The sequence below is a fragment of the Muscardinus avellanarius genome (assembly GCF_963383645.1).
Source record: "Muscardinus avellanarius genome assembly, chromosome: 2".
In the NCBI taxonomy this organism is placed as follows: domain Eukaryota; kingdom Metazoa; phylum Chordata; class Mammalia; order Rodentia; family Gliridae; genus Muscardinus; species Muscardinus avellanarius.
Window position 1 is genome coordinate 199,305,386 of NC_137787.1, and position 26,522 is coordinate 199,331,907.

Below are 26,522 nucleotides of genomic sequence, written 5' to 3' on the forward strand. Positions count from 1 at the left end.
CCAGAATTCATGTTGAAACCTCATCCCAGTGCAATGGTATTGAAAAGAATGGCCTTAAAGCAGTGTGGCCCTTCCATTCTGCCCTCCAGAATGGGATTAGCAGCACCCTGTGAAAGGGCTGGAGCATCAGAGGAGTACGCTCCTGCTCATCTGTCCCTTCCACCTGTGAAGAGACAGCGGTCCTCTCTTCAGGAGATGCACCAGGGCAACATCTTGGAGGCATCCTCATCAGACACCTGCATGCCCATCTTGGAATGCCCAGCTCCTTGTGAGATATGAATTTCTTTTTATAAGTTACTCACTCTGTGGTATTTTGCTATAACAGCCAGAATGGACTAAGGCACTGAAGTAGAAATTACTTATGTTAAAGAATATTGCCTTAAATTATACATTTGAAAATATTGGATTCATTTTATGAACTTGCATGGCTCTAAATAACAATAACTGAAAGGAATGTAGAAGGTTTTTTAATCTATATAAAAATGATGTGAAGTAACCACCTTTTATATTTTAACTATATTATATATACTTTGATTTTAAAATATCAAAGGGAAGCCTGAAAAGGAAAGGATATTTGGTTTCTTTAAGAAATAGAAATCTAGCTGGGCGTGGTGGCACACGCTTGTAATCCCAGCATTTGGGAGGCTGAGACAGGAGGATCGTGGTTCGCAGACAGCCTCAGCTACTTAGTGAGACCCTGTTTCAAAATAAAGAATAACAAGTAAGGCTGTCGGGTGTAGCCCAGAAGTAGAATGCCCCTGGGTTTCATCCTCAGTACCGCAAAAAAAGAAAGGAAGGAAGGAAGGAAGGAAGGAAAGAAAATCACCTAAAAAAGAGGAGGAAAAGAAAGAAAGTAGAGGGTGAAAACACAAATAAAACCAGTAAATACACAAAGTAAAATCGGAAGCCGGGGTCCCCAGGGTGAGCAAGGGTGTGGTGGGATTGGGTGTCCCATCTACCCCTAATCTATTCATTAAGGGTGTTAGGTGCTCATTGCCCTTCCTCACCTGAGGTCCTGGCCTGGGGGTCAGGTAGGGGAAGGAGCCCCAGCACACCAGGGCTGCAACAGCAAAGCCTTGTTCCCCAAGGTCGTATTGGCGACAGGTGAGAAGGATGCTCATCAGGCAAGACAGATGGCGCAGGGAGAAAAATGAGCACCACCTTTCCCCACAGGACTGGCAGAGAGGGCAGGCCTCTGAGAAGAGAAGAAATCCAAGGGCTTAAAAGCCGACACAGACAAGGAGATGCTGTCTGCTCACCAAACCCCGTGCTTCCCCCTCTAGATAACAGAGTGACATCAGCGCTAACTGACGAGTTGGGTACCACTTAGAGAAATCTGGTGAGCCCAAGGAATCCTTCAGAAGTGTTAAGTTGGAGGTTCATTGTGCACTTGGTTCATTAAAGGCCCTGAAAAGTCCTGCACAGAAGCTCCTTTACTTAACACAGTGTTTTTCTTAATGGCTTCTGCCTGTTTAATACTTTTAGACAACAGCATTGACATCTCTGCAAGAGTTCTGCTGAGCAGTTTGAGAAATATTGACTGTCTGATTTATAACATCATTGTCTGTTTCTCTCTTTTACACACACACACACACACACACACACACACACACACAGAACATAATTTCCACATGTGTCTAGATTAACTGATGGGCAGTTTAGTTAATGGACTGTGGTACTCTCTGTTCTGACTTCCAGCGCAGCATGTTCAATCATGTCTACATATTAAGGCCACCTGTAAAGCTTTTAGATATATCAATGCCTGAACCCCAGCCTAGTTTAATGGGTTTGGGGTCAGACCCAGACGTCAGCCTTTTTATAAAGCTTCCAGTTAATACCACCCTGCTCATTGGACTGAAGACCACTGTCTAAGGCCCGAGGCTCCGCCTTCAACTACAGTCAGCTTGAATTAATCTTCCACATTAATTCCAACATGTATATGTCATGCTCTGCTATAGTTTTTTGCTTTGGATATATCTCACTGGGTAATAAAAATAAAGGGAGAACAGTTGGTGAAGATTTACTCAAGAAATTAAGTTTGTCATTAATGCAAGTAATAGGCCATCTGGCTGAGCTTTAGGCTCACACACTACAGCGGGTTTTCAAGGAGCGCGTGGCTTTTATTATTAAACCTGCTAACAGCGGCACCCAAGTACAACGCATGCGTTTTAATTAGACAGGTATGCATTCTTATTAAAGAGCTACTTAATAATTATTATCACTTATGGACTTGTCTTTCATTTGTATTTAATTCTGCCCTCAGGGATATTTGGCAATATAATGCAACCAAAACACATTTTTTTATAGTATTGGAGATTAACTGGGGGACATTGTATCTCCAGGTTATACCACCAGCCTTTTTTAAAATTTTGTTTTCAGCCGGGTGTGGTGGCACACGCTTGTAATCCCCGCACTTGGGAGGCGGAGACAGGAGGATCGATCGTGTAGGTTCGAAGCCAGCTGCTCTGGCTTAAGAGACCCTGTTTCCAAATAAAGTATAAAAGTAGGTCTGGGAGTGTAGCCCAGAAGTAGAAGGGTTTCCAGGAACCCCAGTACCACCAAAAAAAAAAAATTGTTTTGAAACAGGGTCTCGCTAGAGTGAGGTTCTGACTGCATTGCTGAGGCCGTCCTTGAGCCACCTCCTGTCTCAATCTCTCTCAAGTATAGAAATTGCAGGCGGGCACCATCACACCTGACAACGCTTTTTTAGTTTTTGTTTTGAAACAGGTTCTTGCTAGGTTGCTGAGAGCCTCACTACTTTGCAGGGCCTGTCCTCCAACCTGAGAGCCTCCTGTCTCAGACTCCCACATACTGGGATTGAATATATGGACCACCACGGCTGGCTCCTCAACACAGTCCTGATGGGGAGAGATAAAAAGCAAGAATAATGATGGCTTGGCATAACTGACAGTGGTCTTCTTGGATACTGGTGCAGATTTATGCCTTTGGATACAGAGACAAATGTGCTTGTAAAAATCTTTGTATCTAAAACATACACACATACACACATTCACACACAGATAGTGCAATGAGAATAAATCAGGTAGTAGTCTCTCCTCGCCACAATTCTGGCCACCGTTTGCTTGGTGGGATGCTTCATTCAGCTTTCAAACAGGTGTCTGGCCTCCAGTGCTGTCTTTATTATTAACCTTAGAAGCTTTGAAGTTCATGGCCCAAGTAGAACGTGTTGTTTAACTTTGATTCAAACGACAAGAGCTTTGAATGGCTTGGGGCAAGAGAAGGCAACGTTTGATAAACATTTGAATGTGCCCGTGAGATTCCGCATCACCGTCCGCAATTGCAAAGCATATACAGGCTCAGCTCCGGAGCACACAGCGGACGAAAGCCACACGCTGAACACCAGTCCCTGGCTACTGGATTTTACACACAAGCTGGAGGTTTCTCTGTGGAATTATATTAAACTATGTTAAGGTATTTAGTTTTTTCCAGAATGCAAAGAGCATAATATACCATAAAATGCCCAAGTGTATTGTAAAGGTCACCTTGTACCACAAAAAGGAACTACTGCACTGCACCGCAACTCAAGGAGGCTGCATGTCCAATAGGGAAGACAATATTTTATGAATCATTATTAGGGTTGTTCCATTCAAAGGCACTGTTAGCCAAATTTTGGCAGATTTTTAAAGTTTTTAGAAGAAAAAGGAAGGAGCGGGAGACCTGGAACTTGGCCTTCTGTTTTCTGCTGTGGCTTCTTTGCATACACTCTCAGCTCCATCATGTTGATTAAATCAATCTCTCTCTCTCTCTCTCTCTCTCTCTCTCTCCCTTTCTCCCTCCCTCCCTCCCTCTCTTTCTCTGTCTACTTATTTTTGCGGTACTAGGGATGAAACCCAGGGGCATTCTACCTCCGAGCTACACCCCCAGCCCTATTTTTTATTGTTTATTTTGAAACAGGTTCTCACTGAGCTGCTTAGATGAGCTGCTTAGAGCCTCACTAAGTAGCTGAGGCTGTTGTCCAACCACAATCTCCTGTCTCGGCCTCCCAAACAGGGATTTCTTTAAATGCAGAGCCACAGCCTCTTCTGAATGGGAGATATCGAGAGGATTGTGCTAAATATGTTCTGAGCATCCAGTCTTGTTTCTTGTTAGAGTCTCAAAAAGAGTGAAAGAGAAATAGCTCACTCTCTGGGTCCTTCTCGTTTATTAGAGACACAGCCTATACCCAAACTGTTGTGCCTTCTCAAATGACTCAGTATATATCTTTTAAAAACAGAAAACTTGAAATGTTGCAGTTGCATATATTATATAATCAAAGAAAAAAAAATTTTTTGCCAGGTGTGGGTGCAAGTCTGTGATATCCCAGTACTTGGGAGGCTGAGGCAGGAGGATTATAGGTTTGAGACCAGCATCAGCAAGTAATGAGACTCTCAGAAACCTAGCAAGACCCTGTTTCAAAACAAAAAATAATAATAGTAAAAAGGGCTCAGGGATGTAACTCAAAGGTCGAATGCGCCTAGGTTTCATCCCCATTCCCACACATACACACACAAAGAAAAAAGAATATTTTCCAATGGTTCCATTCCATGGGAAGAGTCATTTATCTTCCATACATTTATGGTAAATAGTTCACCTCAGATTTTAATATTTATAGGATATATCATTGCTTAGTAACAAAATTACTTCATCAAAGAGGCTTAATACATTTTTAAATTAAAGGAATACACCAAAATATTTTTAGGGCAAAGTGAATAACTTGTCAAATTTGACTTTTTCTTTTCTAATAAAGGTTTTTTTCAAGTTTCAACTTTTTATTAACAGTTTTTTATAGTTTCTTTACTTGTAATTATTTTTTACTTATTATACACTTAAAAGAAGAGATACACCAGGCGTGGTGTGCACGCTTGTAATCCCCGCGCTTGGGAGGCGGAGACAAGAGGATCACGCAGGTTCAAAGCCAGACGTGCTGGCTTAAGAGACCCTGTTTCCAAACATAAAATAGGTCTGGGAGTGTAGCCCAGAGGTAGAAGGGCTTCCAGGAACCCCAGTACCACCAAAAAAATAAATAAATAAAAATTTAAATAAATAAATAAATAAATAAATGAAGATATACTATTATGGGCAGATTCTTTGCAGTTTTAAAGAATATAATTTGTTATTTGTTTGTTTGCTTATTTATTTATTTATTTATTTATTTATTTATTTATTTATTTATTTGTGGTACTGCGGGTCCTGGAAGCCCATTACCCCTGGGCTACACTCCCAGACCTGTTTTATATACTTTTTATTTGGAAACTGGGTCTCTTACACCAGCGAGGCTGGCTTCGAACTTGAGCGATCCTCCTGTCTCTGCCTCCCAATCACGGGGATTACAAGCGTGCGCCACCACGCCCGGCTATAATTTGTCTTTTTAAAACGACTGCTCAAGATTTATATGCTATATGAAAAGATAAATATTGAAACTAATTAAGAAGCTCTGTTTCTGTTGGAATTGATTAATTCTGAGGGAATAGTACGCAAGGATTAATGTGCTAGGCCGTATCGGTTACAAAGAAGAAAATAATATCTGAACGCTGAATGCCACCCCTCCTTCGCGGCAGTCCTATGCAGGACCCACTGGTCTGTCCATCTTCAGATGGAATTAGCCTCGTAACACAAGTAAGGAGGAACACACATCTCACCTCACCAACTTCTGCGCCAGTTGTCTATGTTCTCTTCTGAAGCAGCTATATTTTTAAGAAACTCACCTGCCTAACATGTGAGTTTATCTAAGAAATATTTAGCTTCCAAAATACGAAGGCCTTCCGGCTTTGGGCCTATCTCATGAAGTGTAGTTGTCAAGAAGCTGAAGAGAAAACTTCTAGTTAATTATTGGCCAAATAAAAACAGGGGAACGATCCAGAAATCCCAGTGGCTGAGGCTGGAGTGGTAGGGTGCAGAAACGGCACAAGGAGGGTCTCCCAGTTTGAACAAATCCCCTCCATTTCTCGAGGGTTTGAAACGGCTTTACAAGGGAGAAGAACGTGGCTCATTTTATTTTTGAATTAGATTTTATTTTAATAGATTTCCATTAGGGAAACTTATTCCATCTACAGAAATCCATTTAATGCTGAATTTGCCAGAATTCTCATATACCATGAAGTTGGAGATGCAAAAAGCAGTCAGAAAGGTCAGCTGTCACACAGCAGGGCCCTGGGGCTGAGAGTCATTGGGGGATTGTGTAGGCTTCCATAAAGGTCATTTAGGTGTGTGTGTGTGTGTGTGTGTGTGTGAGAGAGAGAGAGAGAGAGAGAGAGAGAGAGAGAGAGAGAGAGAGAGAGAGAGAGGGAGAGACAGACTCACACACGCACTAGGGATTGAATTCAGGGGCATTCTACTCTGAGCTACACCCACAGCCCTTTTACTTTTTTATTTTTTGGTTTAAAACCGGGTCACACTAAGTTGCTAAAAGTCTCATTATGTTGGAGAATCTGTCCTAGAACCTGTAACCCTCCTGTCTCAGCCTCCCAAGTACTGGGATGACAGGTATGTTCCACCATACCTGGCTTCGATCTTGTTTTAATGTAGCTACCTGAATATTTTATTTGGTATATTTCAGCCGTACTGCTTTTCTCTACCCATTCTATTAATGATGAGAAACTTTTCTTTGTCTGTTCATTAAGATGACTCCATGCAGGCTTTCGTGTCTCCTGCCTGTTTTAGATAGGAGACCCCATGCCAGCAAAACTCTCAGACTCTCGTCACCCATTTCTAAACACATTGGAGCCATCTCCATCAGCACACAGAATCCTGGCCCTGTCTAGAAGTAGAAACTAGAGCTTCGTGCCAGGCCCGCCCAGCCTCAGGACAGACTCCCTCTGCTTTCCGACCACTGCTCTGCACTCTCACTGGGCATTCCTTGGGAAAGCTTCACTTGGAGACTAGTTCCTGAATTAGAATCCCGTGAGCTTCCATCCCAGGCACAGCTCTATCTGTGGTCTGAGAGGCAGCGCCCCCTTCTCTCTGTGTATGCAGTAGGTTCTCAGTCCACTAATGGCCACACCCCACCTCAGGTCCAGATCCCTCCCTGGAGAGCTAGGTCCTTCCTGAGCCAGTCACGTGGGAGATGACTGGTCTCGCAGATGGGTGGATGATGAGGGCCACTGTCAGCTCAGCTAGAGACAAGATATGTGCTCCCACTAGAGGGAGGGTATGGGAGGGCCCTCTAGTCTGTGGGTGCTATGGTGAAAGTAGACCTGCAGAAGATTCTGAAAGGGTGTTCTCTAAGAAAACTCTGCTGACCATTTATTCCAGTTTTATGTTCTGCATGAAAGTGTTGGCATTTTCTTTCAATGAATGCCAGAATTTTCATGTCAGCTGTAATCCTCAACATCACCCCTTCTCAGAAGCGCTTTAGTTTCCTTTGGGAAATGTCATCTGTCCTTCATCTATGTAATCCATTCATTTTTAATCACTTTTAAGGAGTAGTGACCACTAAGTCTGTCCACCTGACCTTCACACCGTGCCTTGTATAATATAGTGGCTCAGGGAACAGGTGGAGGAGCCAGAGGAACAGGTGGAGGAGCCAGAGGGTCTTGAGACCCCACGAGCCCCAGAGGAGCAGCTGTGGACAGAGCGGAGAGGCTGAGGACTGGGCTCCACGGTGCTCCCGCCAAAGAGGGGTCAGGAAGAGGTGACCAGGAGCAGTGTAGTCCTGGGAGACAGGCAAGAGATGTTCTGAGGAAGCATAGGAAGGGACTTAAATATCACTGGATATCCAGAAAAATGAACGCAGAGAACTTAGCACTGAATGCAGGAACGCACATAGCCATGGGACATCCACAAAAGCAATTTTGGTGGAGCCAGGTTGGGGGACATAGATTAGTTTCAAGAGAAAATGGGAAGAGAAGAATTTTAGATAAGAAGTAGAAACAAGCCTTTTGTTGATATAAAAAGAAGTGAGAAGGTAGTCTAGAAGAGAAAGGAGATTTCATTTTGGTCAGAATTCAGATTGTTTTTAGAAATATTTTAAGATAAAGAATTTTAATTTTAATGTTAAGAAATTAAGACTTTAAGAAGTTATATTTGCTTTTTTATGGGGATGTCTTGGGCAAAGGAGAAAAGTAGACAGAAGATCTGACAAGAACATTGTGTCTATAGTGCAGCTCCTAGACAGGTGGTTGTTCCTAGAGGAAACCCCAGGTTCACCCTCCTGCATCCCCAGCACCTGACCAGCCCGAGGTGGACAGGAGATGTTCTTTCTGGTCCTGGGATCTCATGGCTACCCTGGCTTTCTTCTTCATTTGTTGACAAGAACCTAAAGACCTCTTTCTTTGGGCAATAGCTTTTAAAGAACCACCTATGTTTTGAGACTCCACATTTGTAAGTTAATTCTGTGATAACCTTTCTTGTTGTTTTTATCATACTCCCTTTAAATTGAGCGGTCAGGCAAAATGACACAAAAAGAGACCCTGTCATCCCAGTACTTGGGAGGCTGAGACAGGAGGACTGCAGGCTCAGGACCATCCTCTGCAGTTTAGTGAGAATCTCAGCAACCTACAAAGACCCTGTTTCAAAACAACAATACCAAAAAAGGGCTGGGGGTTCAGCTCAGAGGTAGAATGCCTCTGGGCTCAATTCCCGCTAACACACGCGCGCGCACACACACACAGACACACACACGGAGCTACCCAGTGAAACTCGATTTCTTAGCAAGGCTTCAGGCTTCATCTTAATGGCCTAATTGGTGTCCCTAGCTCGCCATCCTGACACTGTGTCCCTGGACAAGTGAGTCTGCCCGCCGGTTACCTCCTCAGTCATTTCCTTCTTTCTCCACAATAGCTTTGTGTCAACATGACCAATGAGAAGATGCACCACTACATCAACAGAGTGCTTTTCCTACAAGAGCAAACAGAGTGTGTACAGGAGGGGGTCACCATGGAAACAGCATATTCCCCTGGCAACCAGGCTGGAGTTTTGGATTTCTTTTTCCAGGTATTCATGTAACATACTTAGATACCTAGCAGGATACATGCGTTCAGATGTGCAGGAGACAGAGACTTTTCTTTCAGAAGGCCTTGTTCTTGAGCTGGATTTATATATGAGATTCGGCAATGTCTTTGTCATCTTTCAAAACCTTTTGAGGAATGGAGTTATCTTTCTCTCAAGGGGCGTTTGAAAGATCGCTGATTCATTGAGAGGACAAGACTTATATTTGACCTATTTTATTTGCCATGACTAAAACTCTCCTTTTGGTAGTTACAAGTGGGCACGCTACCAAATTTGATTTTTATAAGATAATATCTAAGATGCGTTAATAATGAAACACATTCAGCAGAATCTTTGTTACTGACCTTCAAAGTTTCTAAAATTTAAATTTGGAAAATTATGTACACAAACACATAATAATGGGTTAAAATTAAGTCTTAGAGAATCTGCAGCTGTTTATACACATCTTTATTGTTTGTAGTTACAGTGAAAATATTTTGATTCAGTGGCCCTTTCATATAAATAAAAGTATATCATATAAATGGCAATTTCTGTTTAATAACATAGGAAGACTTGGTATGGCTCCATCCACAGTATTTTTAAAACATTTAAATGCTGTGTCAAAGAGTGGAGCGCACAGCATTTAATTTTCTGTCCCCTCTCTTTAAAGGCAGCTTTCTCAATTACATTATTATTCATTTTCTCAATCCTGTAGCTCACTCTTGTTCCTGCTACCAAAGCCTCAGGGGGTACTTCTCGTCAGACCTGTGCTTGGTGGTGGGGGCAACAGTGAGCAGAAATGCACATATTCCAAGTAAAGACTGATTCATTTTTTGAATATGAGTGTAATATGGATATAAAGAGCATGCGAGGACAAAAAACAAACAAAAAACAACCTAAGTAACAGGTGGAAAATTCTCTTCCTAATTTTTAGAAGCCCTCTGGATTTCTCTCCTTATTGGATGAAGAAAGCCAAATGACTTGGTCAACAGAATCCAACCTTCCGAAGAAGCTGCAGAGTCTTCTAGAATCATCAAACACTAACGCGGTGTATTCCCCCCTGAAGGACGGGAATGGGAACCTGGCCCTGAGAGGTCAAGGCGGGGCGTTCACAGTCATGCACTACGCAGGAAGGGTGAGTCAAAGAAACCGCGTACCGTGGGATATCCCCTCATGGACCAAAGGCTCGAGGAAAATGCTCCCGGGGTTTGGTACTATAGGGCAGAGTCCTGGACGAATGAGAGCTGGGTGAGCCACCCATGGAATTCCGCATGTGTAAGTGATTTTCTTTTAGTCTGATGAGGAAGGACTTTTTCAATGGTGTGAAGTGGGCTGCTTATGGTATTCAAGAGTTTTGACTAAACAGGATCAGAGGAACCTGACTGAACACCAAGTGTTCAAAATGTTCAGCTGTGTATTCACTTTGCAACATCTTCCATAATACAGACAACCTTGGGGCAGCTCAGTCTGCTTATCTTGATTGCAGTTTTTAGTACTAAAGCATTTTTCTTAGGGCATGCTGACCTAAGAAGGCAAACTGCTCTCAGCCGCTCCTGTTCTCCAGCTGGGCTTGTGAAGCGCTCTGCTTTCTTTAAAACCTTCCCTGACCTCCTCTTACCTGGATAAGCACATTGATCCTCCTCTCTATAGACCGATGTCAGGATGCCCCAAGCCCAGGACAGCTCTCTTCACATGACTGCCTGTCTCGACTCCCTATGCAAGATCTCCTCCGTGCAGGTTGTTTTTCTATTGGACTTCCAGTTTTCTTGTAGCCGCACGCTCCCTTAAACTCCTTCCCACCCAGGCTTGAAGTACTCCTTAAGAAGATTGAATGGTATCCATCTTTCAGTACTTAAAGCCACCTTCATTTATCCTCAGCCTAATTACCACCTGTAGTTACCATCGACCACCTTAGGATTCGCAGCCCCTGCCCCCAGGCACACCTTTGCCGTCACGTAGGACCAATTGTATACTCAAGGGTGCAGTTCCCAGTCACCACCTACGGTGTGTCTCAGTTTGTACCAACCGGTGCTCCTGAGGCTGGTCCACACCAAATGAGGAATGCTGATGGTCAAAGATGAGTATCCTCTGCCCTCAGATATCTCACAGCAAATAAAGGAAAGGCACGTTAACAAACATTGCTATGCTGATATTGTTAATATAATAATGTTTAGATATATGTAATTTTATATAAATATAAGCAATTATTTGGCTCAAAAATATAGAAATATTTTCCAGAGGAGGTGTATGATTTTGGCCTACAGGAGTGTGCTAGAGTTCACTAATTATAAAAGGGAGGGCTTTTGAGTGAAGACAAAGACTTGTGAAAGTGTGCGCCATGTGTATTGATCAGAGCGCACTGGCATGGACACAATCCACACGAGTTAATTGTGGGGAGCCATTAAGGCTTTCCCCTAAGAGAATATTTATTTATTTATTTATTTTTATTGGTGCATTGTAATCATATATCACATTGGAGTACAAGACTTGAGAGGATATACAAGCACACATCATCCAATTAGCCCTCATCAAGCTCCCATCCCATTCCCTCCCCCTCCCTCGATCCCATGCTTGTTTGGTGATTAACTTTGACACATTTGTTTATGTACCTCCTGCGTTTTAAAGAGGCTCCACCCCCCCCTATTCCATACCCTCTGATTGGTCACCTTAGTTGCTTCACTATAGGGCCCTTTCTATAGCTCGACCTTTTCCTGTTGCCCCTTTCCTCCTAGTTTTTGCTGATTAGGGGAAGCATCTGATTTTTATTTTCTGCGATATTTCTCTGTGCATGCTGTGTTGCAAGTACCGCTCCCACTCTTGACGGCCCCAGTAGTGGCCTGGCTACCCGATGGACTGATCCAGACCTCACTGGCTCAAGCAGCGGCCTTGCCTCATGGGAGGCCCTGATTCTGGTCTTGCTGGCCCCGACACCAGCCTAACCCCTCAGCTGGCTCCGATCCCGGCCTTGGAGGCCCCAGTAGCGGCCTTTCCTCACGGCAGGCTCCGATGCCGTCCATTGGCCCCGGCACTGGCCTAACCCCTCAGCAGGCTCCGATCCCAGCCTCGGAGGCTCCAGCACTGGCCTTGCCTCACGACAGGCTCCAATGACAGCCTCGCTGGCCCCAGCCCCGGTCTAACCCCTCGGCAGGCTCCAATCCGGCCTCAGAGGCCTCAGTAGGGGCCTTGCCTCACGGAAGGCTCCAATGCCTGCTGCTGGTCCCGGCACTGGCCTAACCCCTCGGCAGGCTCCGATCCCGGCCTCAGAGGCTCCAGCACCGGCCTTGCCTCACGGCAGGCTCTGATGCTGGCTGCTGGCTCCGGCATCGGCCTAACCCCTTGGCAGGCTCCGATCCCAGCCTCGGAGGCCCCAGTAGCGGCCTTGCCTCATGGCAGGCTCCGATGTTGGCCATTGGCCCCAGCACCGGCCTAAACCCTCGGCAGGCACTTATCCTGGCTTTGGAGGCCCCAGCACCGGCCTTGCCTCACGGCAGGCTCCAATGCCAGCCTCGCTGGCCCCATCACTGGTCTAACCCCTCAGCAGGCTCCGAACCTCAGCCTCTGAGGCCCCAGTAGTGGCCTTGCCTCACGGAAGGCTCCGATGCCAGCCATTGGCCCCAGCACCGGCCTAATCCCTCAGCAGGCTCTTATTCCGGCCTCGGAGGCCCCAGCACCGGCCTTGACTCACGGCAGGCTCCAATGCTGGCCGCTGGCCCCGGCATCGACCTAACCCCTTGGCAGGCTCCGATCCCAGCTTCGGAGGCCCCAGTAGTGGCCTTGCCTCATGGCAGGCTCCGATGCCAGCCATTGGCCCCAGCACCGGCCTTGCCTCATGCTAAGAGAATATTTTTGATTCAGCTGACTGTCCTTCACCCAGAGTCAACAAGGTTTGGGGTCATGGAAAGTTGAGACTAAAAGGTCTGGTAGAAGATCAGGTGGTGATGGCACGAGGGTGCTGATTAACCTATCTGTAATATATGTGCTTTGGATTGGTCTTCATTGTATTCTGGTGGTGGTAGCACAAGGATGTTGATTGACCTGTAACTGGATAAATACCTCTGGAAAAACAAACCCAGCGTCAGCGCAATAGAGAATACTGACCCAGGAGTAGTCGTCGACCAGTAGAGATATTGACCCAGGAGCAGAGGTTGGCCAGTAGAGATAGTGAGCTGCCCCCCCCCCCAAGTTAAAATAAATTAAATATTCTGAGAACCAAATTCTTAGAGTTGAATTCTTCATCCTCACGCCTCTCTTCAGAAACTGTACTTTTGCCGGCTGGCTCTGGCAGTTAATTAAGCAGAAAATAATCCAGCACAGGACGACATGGTTGGGACTCTCAGTCAAATTTTCAGGAGTGCCCTTAACACCAGCCCTCAGGATATCTAGAGACATGTCTTTAATTGGGAAGCGTATAGGCAGACTGAGTCACCATTGCTGCAGTTTTTGATTCTCAGTTATTGCTGCCACCAGCTCGAGTGAAATACACATACCTGGTACTCAGCATGGAAGGACCTGGTGGCTGGGGGTTGGTCACTGGCAAAGGTGGCAGGCGCCTGCATGAGGGGCTAACCTGGCAAAAGGGCTGAAGCCACAGGAGTGTGGCTCCCTCTCTGTCTTCTAAGACTTGGGCAACAGTGCTAGAGGGGGTTGAAACTAAGACACCATCTCTCTTAGCTGCCAGGGAGTCCGGGAAGGCAGCTGTCTTGGCTTCTCTCTGCAGTTCAGGAAGGCAGCAAGCATTGGTGGGCATATAATTCCACCACGTCCACCCATGCCCTGTTTAGAGAAGTGTGTCATGCAAGTAAACACAGAAAGAACTGGGCGTGGGGGCGCACGCTTGTCATCCCAGCATTCAGGAGGCTGAGACAGGAGGATCATGGTTTGTGGACGGCCTCATCTTCTTAGTGAGGCCCTTTTCAACTCAGCGAGACCCTGTTTCAAAATAAAGAATAAAAAAGAGGGCTGGGGGTATAGCTCACAGGTAGAATGCCTCTGGGTTTCATCTACAGTAAGATGAAGAGTCTAGAAAGGTTGGTTTGGGCCAAATCATGAATAATTTGGCAACGTAGATTGTTGAAGACTTTATCCTCTTAACTCGTGGACTATTTTTGGATGGGGCAGAAAGGTGAACAGTAAGAAATCTTGGGAAATGACACAGGATAGGCTGGAAAGGCAGATGAGACCTCGGAAATGCTCTGTCAAGGTCGGAACTTGAGCTTGACAGCGAGGTAAGAGGCGTAGTGTAATAGGCAGTGTCTGAGTAGATGTATGGAGCCAGGAAGATGGGCTAGGCAGACACAGAGTTCTCACCTGGCTCACCAGCCAGCGCAGTGCTGTCTGGTGTCCACAAGCAGAGAAAATGCAGGGGAAGAAACAGTTTGGAAGGGGGTAATATTCAATCTTAGAAACTCTGAATTTGGGGATTTTGAGTGGAAATTCTAATGTGCTTCTGAACATACTTGTTGCCGGGATAAAAGAAAGAGGTCAGTTGTGTGTTAAAACATGCTTATATGCTTGGAAATGTGTATCTTGGTGATTTTAACCCAGGAAAAGCATGGGGAAGAGGGGAAAATGAGAAGTATCAGAATGGTATGATGATAAATATTGATGCATATCCATGTTTACACCAGCACAGTTCACAATAGCCAGTTATGGAAACTATCTAGGTGCTCGTCAGCAGATGAATGGGTGACCAAACTATATGCACACAATGGATATGTACACATGATGGATATATACACACGATGGATATGTACACACGATGGATATGTACACACGATGGATATATACACACGATGGATATGTACACACAATGGATATGTGCACATGATGGATATATACACATGATGGATATATACACAGTGGATATATACACACGATGGATATATACACGCAATGGATATGTACACGCGATGGATATGTGCACATGATGGATATATACACACGATGGATATGTACACACGATGGATATATACACACGATGGATATGTACACACGATGGATAAATACACACGATGGATATGTACACACGATGGATATATACACACGATGGATATATACACAGTGGATATATACACATGATGGATATGTACACGCGATGGATATGTACACACAATGGATATGTACACGCGATGGATATGTACACACAATGATATGTACACGCGATGGATATGTGCACACGATGGATATATACACACGATGGATATGTACACACGATGGATATGTACACACAATGGAATTTTACTCAGCCCTAAAGAAGAACAAAATTATATCATTTACAGGAAAATGGATTTAAGTAGGGGATAGTATTATGCTATGTGAGATTAGCGAGTCTCAGAAAGTGAAGGGTCATATTACTTTCTCTCATGTGTTAAGCTGGACAGAAGTTAGGAACCAAAGGGGACTTCAGATAAATGGGGGAGCGGCCAGGAGACGTGTGGGAGAGGATTCGGGAGGTGGGGAGCGGGAAGGGAGATGTGATGAAGGAAACAGTTCAAAGAAACCTATGGACATTGGGAAGCCATCAACACCAGTTTCAGTAATATGAACAGGGAGGAGGAGGCGGGCAGGATGGGGAGGGGGCACGCCAGGTACATGTGTGTGCATGTTTCTATAACACTGAGCCTCAGTATGATGTAGAAATACAATTTTTGCACCAGCAAAAATAGACTTGAAAAGAGAAGTATCAGAGAAACCCAGAGGAGAGAAGAGAATGGCAAATACCCTCTAATGGACAGACGGTCTCTGGGTGAATTCACAGTAAAGGGGAGGGATCTGGAGACATTTTGAACAGTTAATGGGATGTGGAAAGGAAGTTCAGGGAATATTTTGTGCCTGTCCCTGGGGAGTCATTGACTTCCTCTTCTATTTGAGAGATTTAGTCCTTAGAAATTATTTATAAAGACAATAAATTCTTAGTAGTTTTGTGTTCAGATATCTTTTGAGAACACTGAGAATTAAATCCAGGGAATTTCTACTTCTTAGCCACATCCCCAGATCTTTTTATTTTTTACTCTGAAACAGGGTCTCTCTCACTGAGTTGCTTAGGGCCTCGCCAGGTTGCTAAGGTTGGCCTTGAACTTGTGATCCTCCTGTTTCAGCCTCCCTAGTACTGAAATTCCAGGCATGGCTGTGTTCAGATTTTTAAATGTGTACGTCCTGTATGCAAAATGTTTATCAAATTTATAGAAGTTATGTAAAAATTTACAATAAGCTATAATAACTTCAGGAAATTCTTTTCCTAGTCATAGTATATGGGAGTTGTGATAGGTAGATATAATCTTGACCTTTTTAAGTTTGGTTTATATTATATAGGTGACATGAACTAGATTTGCAGTGAATGGTACCTGCATTAGAATGTATGGAAATGTGCTTTGGAAGCATTGTTTTATGTCCAATTCAAAAATTATTCGGGCACAGCCAGGCATGGTGGTGCATGGTTGTAATCCCAGCATTTGGGAGGCTGAGACCAGAGGATTGCGATTTGCAGACAGCCTCAGCTACTTAGTGAGGCCCTCTGCAATTCAGTGAGACCCGGTTTCAAAATAAAGAATAAAAAATAGGGCTGGGTTGTAGCTAAGAGGTCAAATGCCCCTGGGTTCCACCCCCAGACCCGCAAAAAAAATTTATTTGGGCACAATAAAATTTCAATTTAATTCTGATGGTTTTTAGAAAAATAGAAAGCTAATAGTTTAAATTAATATAATTATTTCACTGGATTTGATAAATAAAAGCAACCAATTTATTAGTTGACACTGAGCCAAAACCCCTGCAGAATCATGAAGTTGCCTTTAAAACCACCTTTATAGCTGGGCCCTGAGGCGATACCTGTAATCCCAGTATTTGAAAGACTGAGACAGGAGGATCTCATGTTCAACATCAGCCTCAAGAGTTTGGCAAGGCCCTTCGCAACTTAGCAAGGCCTGGTGTCAGAATGAAAATAAAATAGTACTGGGGGTGTAGCTCAGAGGTAGAATATCCCTGGCTTTGATCCCCAGGACTACAGGGGCAATAAAAGAGAAATGGAGAGAGAAGGGGAAAAAATCACCTTTATTTTTAAGCAAGTTTTTCATAATGGAAGTCAATTTTGTAGTTTTATTAAACTCTTCCATTTCAGTGAGATGCGCTAATGACTCTTGCCCACGGGACTCCCTGCAGCTCACTCACAGGCTACAGCCTAGGTTGTGTGCACTCTGTGGCAATATGTGAAGCCATATGCCATTCAAATCATCAAACATGGCTGCATTCACTAAAATTTGGAGCTATTGCATTAAAACCAGCAGCAGCACATTCTGCGTTTTGTACATCAAGAGAAAGAGTTAATCAGCAGGAAAAAAAAATGATTTAAAAATCCACATGCAGTCCCTGCTTTGAACAGCAAGAGAACTCCTCAGGGATCTTTGACGCTAGAGCTGACGTCCAGGGAGCTCCCGGTCCTGCGGGCTCTTGAGTTCCCGTGTAGTCTCTTCTCTGGCCAGATGGATGGGCTACAACCTGTCTTTCATCAGCACACGCTCCTCCCAGGTGGGCCTACCTGTCTTTTTAGTGAAAACACATCACATCTCACAGGAAAGAGAATTGTTCCTGCGGTGGTGATTTGACATCCAGCCCCCATCTGGCCAGACCCACCTGTCCTGAGAGCGCTAACCACGAGGCCCTGCCCTCCTCACGAAGCTTGCTCGAAGCAGAGGCGCGGAGGGCCTTTTAGAAATGTTTAAGCAACATTACTTGAATTACAGTTGAAGGTCTTTCCTAAGCACACCTGAATTTTTCATTACTCATAGGAGCATGTTGTATTTTCCAGTCTCCATTACAGAAATATTTTAAAGTAAGTGGGAAGACGCTGTGCATGAAATATTAACAAGGTCTTATTAATGAGCATGGCTTTGAATTAAAGAAGGCTTGTGGGGCTTGGAGGGTTGTTTGTTTGTTTGTTTGATTATCTGTCTTGGCAAATTTTAAGCCGTATATGGGATTGCCTATTTTAGGGTTTGCTTTTAAACTGATGAGTTAAATGACAGTTAAGCATTAAATCCAGAATCTGTCTAATTTTATTGGCTATTAAAATTAAGAATCTTGAAGGTAGGAAGAACTATAGCTTGACAAGATACTGGCCCTTAGGAGACTGAGTTTCGTTAAGGTGATCCTAAGCTGCGGTGGGAAATAGTGTTTTAAAGGCCCCACATTTCGATATAAGGAAAGTTAATGGATTAGGAGATAGTAAAGTGATCAAAAGAATAAAGGTTGAATTAACGAATATTTAAGTCAAAATTAATAGTTATGCAATTTATGGCACATGCCAATATGATTCCTGTTTGTTTTCTGAAAGCTATTATAATTTGTTTTAGGGTGAAGCCATTCCCTTTGGATCTCAGATAAATGTTACAGTGTAGTGTGGTTAGCCTGGATGCTGCATGCATGTGTGCACGCACACACACACGTACATGTATCAGGTTTGCACTACTCTTCTAACCTAAGATGATGGGCCTGTGTTTCAGTTTCATCTTTCCCCAAATACTTAAGTATTATGAGAGCTCAAATGGCAAACCCCAAAAGATATGTCTGGGTCCTCATCCATGGAGACTGAGCGAGACCTTGTTTGGGAAGAGATCTTTGTATACATAATTAAGATAATCATTTTAGGATGAGGAGGTCATCTTGTACTAAGTAAGTAAGCTCTAAATCCACTGTGAAGTATACAGAGGGTGGCTTGATAGAGAAACGGAGGAGACCATGTGACCTTTGGAGGCCCAGCCGGAAGTGTAGTGATGGTGGCCAGGGAGCCCGGAGTGCCAGAGTCTGGCGGGATCCTCCCCTGGACCCCCACCCCTGCGCAGGCCTGCGTGTTCTAGGGCTCGGGCCTGCAGACCCATGAGAGAATGTGTTTCTCTTGTTTTGAGAACAAGAGAATCCTGTGTCTGTGGATATTTGTTGCACAACCATAGGAAACTAATCCGGTATCCACTGGTTTATTCAGTTTTACAGGTTACAAGCGAGTCATTTTAGCTTTTGGCATTGTACAATTTCTTTTATGACCCTCAGTTCATTTCTTAAGTGGCCCCTAGACTTCTCCCTCTCTGTCTTTGCTTGTGGCCTCCTCTCTTGGAAGTCCTGTTTCCCAGTCCTCCCAAATCTTGACTGTCTTCCCCTAAATCAAGTCCTGGGCCAACCCAGATTTCTTTGCCCACAGCCTACTCTCTGGAATAATGATACCTGATACCTGGTAGTATCTTGCAATTTATTTTGTTTGTATATGGCACTAGGGATTGAACACAGAGGCATTCTACCTTTGAGCTACACTTTTAGCCCAATTTTATTTCTTATTTGGAAAAAGCATCTCGATAGGTTGATGTGAGTGCATCTCACTACTTGCTGAAGCAGTCCTCGAACCTGTGATCCTCCTCTCTCCGCTTGCCAAGTACAGGGATTACAGACATGCACCACCACACCCAGGTAGTATCTTATAATTTAAAAGATACTTCTCGGACATTTTACCTTGTCCTCATATGTAAGCATCATGATTTCAGGTTTCTTGCAATTCAGTGATTCAGCAAAGATTTCACGGCTATACAGAAGCAGTAGCCTACTAGCCTGCTCTACCAAAGGCCCCAGGCTGAGGCTTAAAGCAATAGAAATGTATTTTCCCCAGTGCTGGAAGTTTGAAATCAGGTGTCAGTTGAGCTGGATTCTCTGAAGGCTCCAGGGAGATATCACTGCAAGCCTCCCATCTCCTGGCTGCCATTCTTAGGGTTGTAAACACATCACCCCAAGCTCCCGCCCGTCCCTTGGCCTTCCTCTCAGGGAGAACCTCTGTGTGTCTAAGGACTTAGGGCCCACCCTAGTCCAAAAGGAACTCCTCTTAGTTTAACTACAACTGCAAAGACTCTTTTGCCAAAAACAATTCCTATTCCATGGTTCTGAGTGGACATGAACTTGGGGATAGCCTGTAGCCCTGTAGGGGGGTTGGGGGAGCACCCAGCTCGTTCCTCCAGTCTCCTGTGTTTCTTATGTCCTCAAAGCATAGTAAGGTGACATTCTTAAAGTTTCATTGTCTGCTCTCATGGAATCCGGGTGGTTCAGTGGAAAGAGAAGAGGAATTGGGCCTGCCCAGCTGGGTTTGGGTTCCAGCTCCATTGCAAAGTGGCTTTGGGAAGGACACAGACCCTCTGTTGCTACACCCATGAAGTTTATAAAGAAAGCATGATTGTGATTCATGGTGAGCCAGCAGGAAATGCAGGAGCGATTTCCCTTCCAAGTGGCTGCAGATCTACAGATCTGAGAGCTCCGTGCCCCCAAAAGTGGCCGAAGGTCTTCAGGGCAGACATGCCACCCCATGATCAAAATAGGAACTCATCAATAAAGGGTCTCAAAGACCAGAAAATAGGTCATGGGTCACTCATCAGCCTGCCATATCTTCTGATGAGAACATTGGCAGGCCAGTCACTTCCTCAAATTAAGTGGTAAGATGCCCTGGATCTTTTTAAACAGTGTATTCTTGTATCTCATAAATGTGCCCACATTGCATAAAGCAGTATTGTATTAATCACCTCAGTCTCTTTGCTTTTGTATATCACAATGTTACTGGTGTCACTTCAGTAGGCAGAAGAAAACTGTAACCACTCCAAGTACATCAAGGTCTTCTTCCTTCCTTCTTTCTTTCCTTCCCCCCTTTTCTTTCTTCCTTCCTCCCTTATTTCTTTCCGGTACCTGAGATTAAACCACCCAAGAGCATGCTATATCTGAACTACAATTAAACCCCATTTTAAGCCGGGCGTGGTGGCGCACGCTTGTAATCCCAGCATTCAGGAGGTTGAGACCAGAGGATCACGGTTCACAGACAGCTACTTAGTGAGGCCCTCTGCAACTCAGTGAGACCCGGTTTCAAAATAAAGAATAAAAAATAGGGCAGGTGGTGTAGCTCGGAGGTCAAGTGCCCCTGGGTTCCATCCCCAGACCCCCCCAAAAAACCCATTTTAGTATTTATTTTGAAACAGGGTCTCACCAAGTTGTAGATGGCCTCAGTAAATTGCTAAGGCTGGCCTTGAACCTGTGATCCTCCTGTCTCAGCCTCCCAAGTACTGACATTACAAGCATGTGCCACCATGCTCAGCTTTGGTAGAACGTTTTCTTGCTTTCTCTGTCATATTCAACAAAATTCTGAAAGAGATAACTACAAAAGTTTAGATTATTTCTCTATCTACAGAATTAATGTTCTAAAAGTGAAAAACATATGGGTACATGGTTTAATTTATATTAATGTGATATTCTGGTTTTGTTGATTATAAGGGTTATTTTGTGATGAGTAGCTCTACTTTTATTTAAAAGAGCTTTGTATAAACTATATTCTTTACCATTTATTTTCATGGCTAATATTTTAATTGAGCATACAGGTGTGTGAAATTTTACTGCACATCTGAAAAGATCCTTTCAATATGATTTCCCTTAAGAAAATTTAAACCTTCTCTCCAATTTTATATACATGCCCTGCATTGTAATTTTATGATGAAATAAAATTTTATAGCCCCTTGATGCTGCAAACTGGCAGGACTGTCTTTCTGTCAGTTGGTTTGACTGTGCTCCTGGGATCCCTTATCTACCCCTACACCAAAGCTACCTCACGGCCCTGCAGATAAAGATGTCATCGGGGACCCCAGGCCCCATCACGGCGGCCTTTCACTCACTTCCACAAGCCTCTGGGGATCATATTATTAAAACATGGCCAATGGGAATGCCGTGGAAGGAGCTGGGCATGGTAGCACACACCTGTAATCCCAGTGCCTCCGAGGCTGAGACGGGAGGATCTCGGGTTTGAGGCCCACTTGAAGTAATTTAGCAAGACCCTGTCTCAAAATAACAAATGAAAAGGGCTGGCAGGGAGAGGGGAGGTTAGAGGGAGGACGCAGCAGCTGGGTCAATCCTCAGCAATACCAGAAAAAAAATCTAAGAGCTGGGTGAGGTGGCATATGCCTGTAATCCCAGTACTCAGGAGGCTGAGACAGGAATATCATAGGTTTGAGACCAGCTCAGAGTAATTTAATGAGACCCTGTTTCAAAATAACAAATTCATAGTAAGGCCCTTTGCAACTCAGTGAGACCCTGTTTTAAAATAAAAGAGTAAAAATAGGACTGGGTATGTAGGTCGGAGGCAGAATGTCCCTGGGTTCCATTCCCAGTACCGCAAAACCAAAACCAAAACCAAAAAGGAAAAAAAACCCCACAAATTAAAAAATGCCATCTCAAGCCGGGTGTGGTGGCACACGCTTGTAATCCCAGCATTTGGGAGGCTGAGACTGGAGGATCACAGTTCGAAGATAGCCTCAGCTACTTAGGGAGGCCCTTTGCAACTCAGTGTGACCCTGTTTCAAAAAATTTTTTAAAGTCTAAAAAATAGGGCTGGGGTGTAGCTCAGAGGTAGAATGCCCCTGGTTTCCATCCCCAGTACCTAAAAAAAAAAAAAAAAAAGCCAGCTCAGAGGTGGAGCACCCTGTATATATGAATGATGATATTGATTTGGGGCTTATCTATAAAATACCTCGATACTTCTTTTTTAAAAGGGTGTTTCTCATCTTGGAATAAGCTGAGTTTGGCGGTCAGCTGTTAGTTAGATTTATGCTGTTACCCAGATCTCTGAAAAGCAAAAGCTGCTCTCTCATGGATACCAGAGCAGGCTCGGGTGTTGTGCTGAGTACAGCCAGCCTCTGCCCTGTGACCTGTCCGCATAGACTGTGCAGGGTACATCGTGGCCCTTTAGTCTTGGGAGCCCACCTGTGTCAGCTGCACCGTTCAGAGCTCGTCCCTAGCTCTGACCCCTGGAGATTTGCAGAGGTACCGTGTACCTGGAGGACTCTGAAATTAAACCTTAAATCCAAAGAGGAAGCAGACAGAAGAATCGATGGGGCCACTTCTGTTTATTTCTCTTTCTCCAGGCAAAATCCCCAGACAGCACAATCAAATCTGTCTGGTCTAAACCAAACTGATATTATTAAAGGTTATTTGACGACGGTATCTTGACTTGCACAGAAAGAGCTTACTTTACACCCGTATTTGTTCACCTCCTGCACAGACATTTTGAAAAATAAAAATCATCTCCTCGGGGCTCCTGGCACTCTACTCCGTGCCACTGTTTGACCTTTAGCGGCTGTTGGGCTGTGCAATCGTCCATTTTCTGGACTTTGGCAGGAAGCCGGCTATGGGATCTCATAGGTGAACCCTACCCTTTCTGCAGAGTTTGAGAACATCCCCACCCTTGCAGGGCCAACAGAAAATTAAAATGCAGGGCTTTAGATTTCCCATTACGTTGACAGTTTTTGTGAGTGATTGATATTTTTTCCTTGAGCAAATGATTCATATCATAGACTTCAGCCAACTGCGTCGAATGCAGGGTCCAGATTTGAAGGCACCAGGTAAAGACTCTTTACATCATGGTTACAAGTTTCCAGTAACCTTTGTTATTAATCAGCATGTATCAGCAGACAGTGAACCAGAAGGAAAGATACAGCACTACCGGGTAGATTCACTTCCTAGAAAAATCAAAACAGAAGCCCTGCGTGCACATATTGTGATGTGCAGGGAGAGTTCACCAACGCACAAGAAATCAGCCAACCTCGGGTAGAAAGCAGAAACCGGGCATGAAAAATACGTGGACATACTGCATTTGCTGAGAAGTGTTCATTTATTTATGTTGCTAAAACCAGTCTTCACGTGCATTCTGAGGTGATTCACTGAACTCAGAAGGGTGTCTCAGGAACTCTGCGGTTTTATCATTCGTTAATCTTAAGCACTTCTTTTCTAAGGATGAGATTTGGTGATGTGTAAACAGTGCGAGGCAGGAAGAGATTAAAATGGGAGGGATGCATGAATTTTCTTCTGTTCCATAACTGTGGATGATTCCCGTGAGGGAGCTGATCTGCCATTATCGTTCAGGGTTCTGCACAAGGGGGCTGCGCCTCTCCAAGATAACTGCTCCAGTTCTGGCTTCAGACCTATACCGAACTCCTACCCTCCTGTCCCTGTCTCCCAGGCGTCGCAACGTATTTCAAAGGGTAAATAAATAGATGTTCGTGCTTGCCCACCTTTCAACTCATGCCAAACCAGAAACCCAGTTACAGGTCAAGTGTCCCGTATCTAAAGTGCTCGTGACCAGAAGTGTTTGCTATTTTAGACTGTTGTGGATTTGGGAGTATCTCCTTACAATTTACTGGCTGAGAAACCCTAGTATGAAAATCCCAAATCCCAAATGATCCAGAATTCAAAACACTTTGAAAATCATACCAGTGGCTTGCAAAACATTTATTAAAGTTTAGAACATTTGAGGTTTCAGGGTAGAGAGCTTGACCTGCAATTATTAAATATAGGCTGCTCTCTTTCCTATCATCTCCAGATCCCCCCACTCTTATCTTGTTGATTAGTTCCACTTTTTAAAATATATTCAGCAAAGCTAATACTTCCTCTTTATTGAACTCGGACACTCTTGTGGTGGACAGCTCCTGTGCGGTGCTTGGTTGCTCTGGGGTACTAGAAACATCTTCATTTGCTTTAGTTGGCAGTCACAGGCTCAAAGCAGTGATTAAAACTTCCTGATGCTCTCCAATAAGAACTCAGTTGTTAAGTCCTTCATGCCAACCAGTGTGCCTGCCCCGGGGAAACCCCTCTCCTGGGAACTTTGAACGTCCTTCTCATGATATAAGTAGGGTTCATTCTTTTGGCGGACCCTTTCTGCTCCACCCCGGAATTTGGTGTTCATCCCAAGACATTACCAATAGACATTGTTGTGGTTATTTATTATTATTATTATTATTGTTGTTGTTGTTGTTGTTGTTGTTGTTGTTATTATTTTCAAAACTCAAGATGAAACTCAGGAGCATTCTACCTCTGAGCTTCATCTCCAGCCCTTATTTATTTATTTATTCATTTATTTAGTGTATGTGGTACTAGGGATTGAATCCAGAGACATTCTACCTCTGAGCTACACCCCATCCCTACTTTATTTTTTTTTCACTAAGTTGCTCAGGCTGGCCACAAACCTGCAATCTTCTGTCTTAGCTGTAAATATATATATGCATTATAAGCATGTCAACATGCCTGGCTTTATTTTTTGTTTGAGATAGGATCTTTCTAAATGCCCAAGCTGTCCTGGAACTTGCAATCCTACTGCCTCAGCCTCTCAAATACTGGGATTACAGGTACATGCTACCATGCTTGGCCACTGGACTCAAGTTTTCCCAGCCTCCCCATGTGTGCCCTTGGTAGGATGTAAGGTATCTCTGCTTTGTGGGTGAGATAGGGGAGCATCGCCATGTCTTTGGTTGCTTAAGAACAGACTCTGTTCTGCTGTTTTCTCACAGCCTCTGCCCCGTGCAGCAGGGCTGTTCATCCTCCTCCTGTGTCGCCCACCTGCCCTTTGTGCTTCTTGTCAGGGTCGCATGCCCAGGCGCAGCATCTCCCTGCCTAGCAGGAGGAGGTAAAGGTAAACAAGGCGTCCTGCAAAGCCTGGCCTCTCTTGACTCAGAAAATACAAGAAGAGAGTGCAAAAGTACTTTTGGATATATACGTATATATCCATAAAATATATATTTATAAATATATACATATATTACTGAGGCACAATATTTGTACATCTTTATGGGATACATTCTGGTAATTTACTATATACATACAGTATATAATAACTAAATCAGGGCAATATGCATTTCCCTCTCTGACTCTAAATCATTTTTATGTGTTGGGAACTTCATTCTCTACTAGCCATATTGAAATGTATTATAGGTCTACTAGCCGTTTTGAAATAGATTATAGATATTTTGAAATATATTACATATAATCAATAGTTACCCTGCCATGTTATATAAATCCAGAACTAATTTCTCCTCTCTAAACTGTGTTTTGATTCCCCTAACTTTCAACCAGCCTAACGTCTTTCCGCCCCTCCACACCCTCTCTTCCCAACCTCTAGTGACCCCCTCTCCTTCCTTTGCTCTATGAGATCAAGGTTTCGGTTTCCATAAATGAGTGGGAGCATTTGGTATTTGTCTCTCTGTGCAACTTATTTCACTTCACAAAATGACCTTAACTTTCATCCATGTTGCTGCACATTACAGGATTCAGTTTTTAATAGCTAAATAATATTCCACTGCCAGTCTGCTCTGTGTTTTCTTTATTAATTCATCTACAGATGGAAACCTAGGTTGATTGTCTAATTTAGCTATTATAAATGGGAGTGTAGCTGCTCCCATCCGCACTCTCACAGCCATGATATAAAGATGTGATTATGCAACTTAAGGAAATGAGACTTACTTTCTTAAGGCTTTAAATTCAGTATGTGTGAGGCCAGGGACCACAGATCTCAGGGCATGGCGGGAGGAGGAAGACAGAGGGAGAGCACATGGCTGCGCTCTTCATATTATGGAGGCCAGAAACAAGAGAAAGAGCAGGGGGAGGAGGAACCATTTACATCACCCCAAGACCACACCCTCAGGGACTCACCTCCAGCCTCTACCCAGATAAATCCGTTACAAGGAACTTGCCCACTCTTACAATCACAGCCCTCATGACTTAATTATATCAACTCTAAACATTAGTAAATGAGCTCATAAGGGAAAATT

The 26,522-nt window shown here is 44.0% G+C and overlaps 1 protein-coding gene across 1 annotated transcript in view; it reads left to right on the plus strand.

The window, feature by feature from the left end:
• Positions 1–26,522, plus strand: part of MYO16 (myosin XVI) — a gene marked incomplete at both ends in the record, with an annotated part of 497,659 nt that overhangs the window by 307,493 nt on the left and 163,644 nt on the right. The window contains 2 exons of the mRNA XM_080689777.1: positions 8,779–8,931; positions 9,860–10,060. Of these exons, the coding sequence (XP_080545903.1) occupies positions 8,779–8,931; positions 9,860–10,060 (354 nt within the window). The remainder of the gene's footprint in view (positions 1–8,778; positions 8,932–9,859; positions 10,061–26,522) is intronic.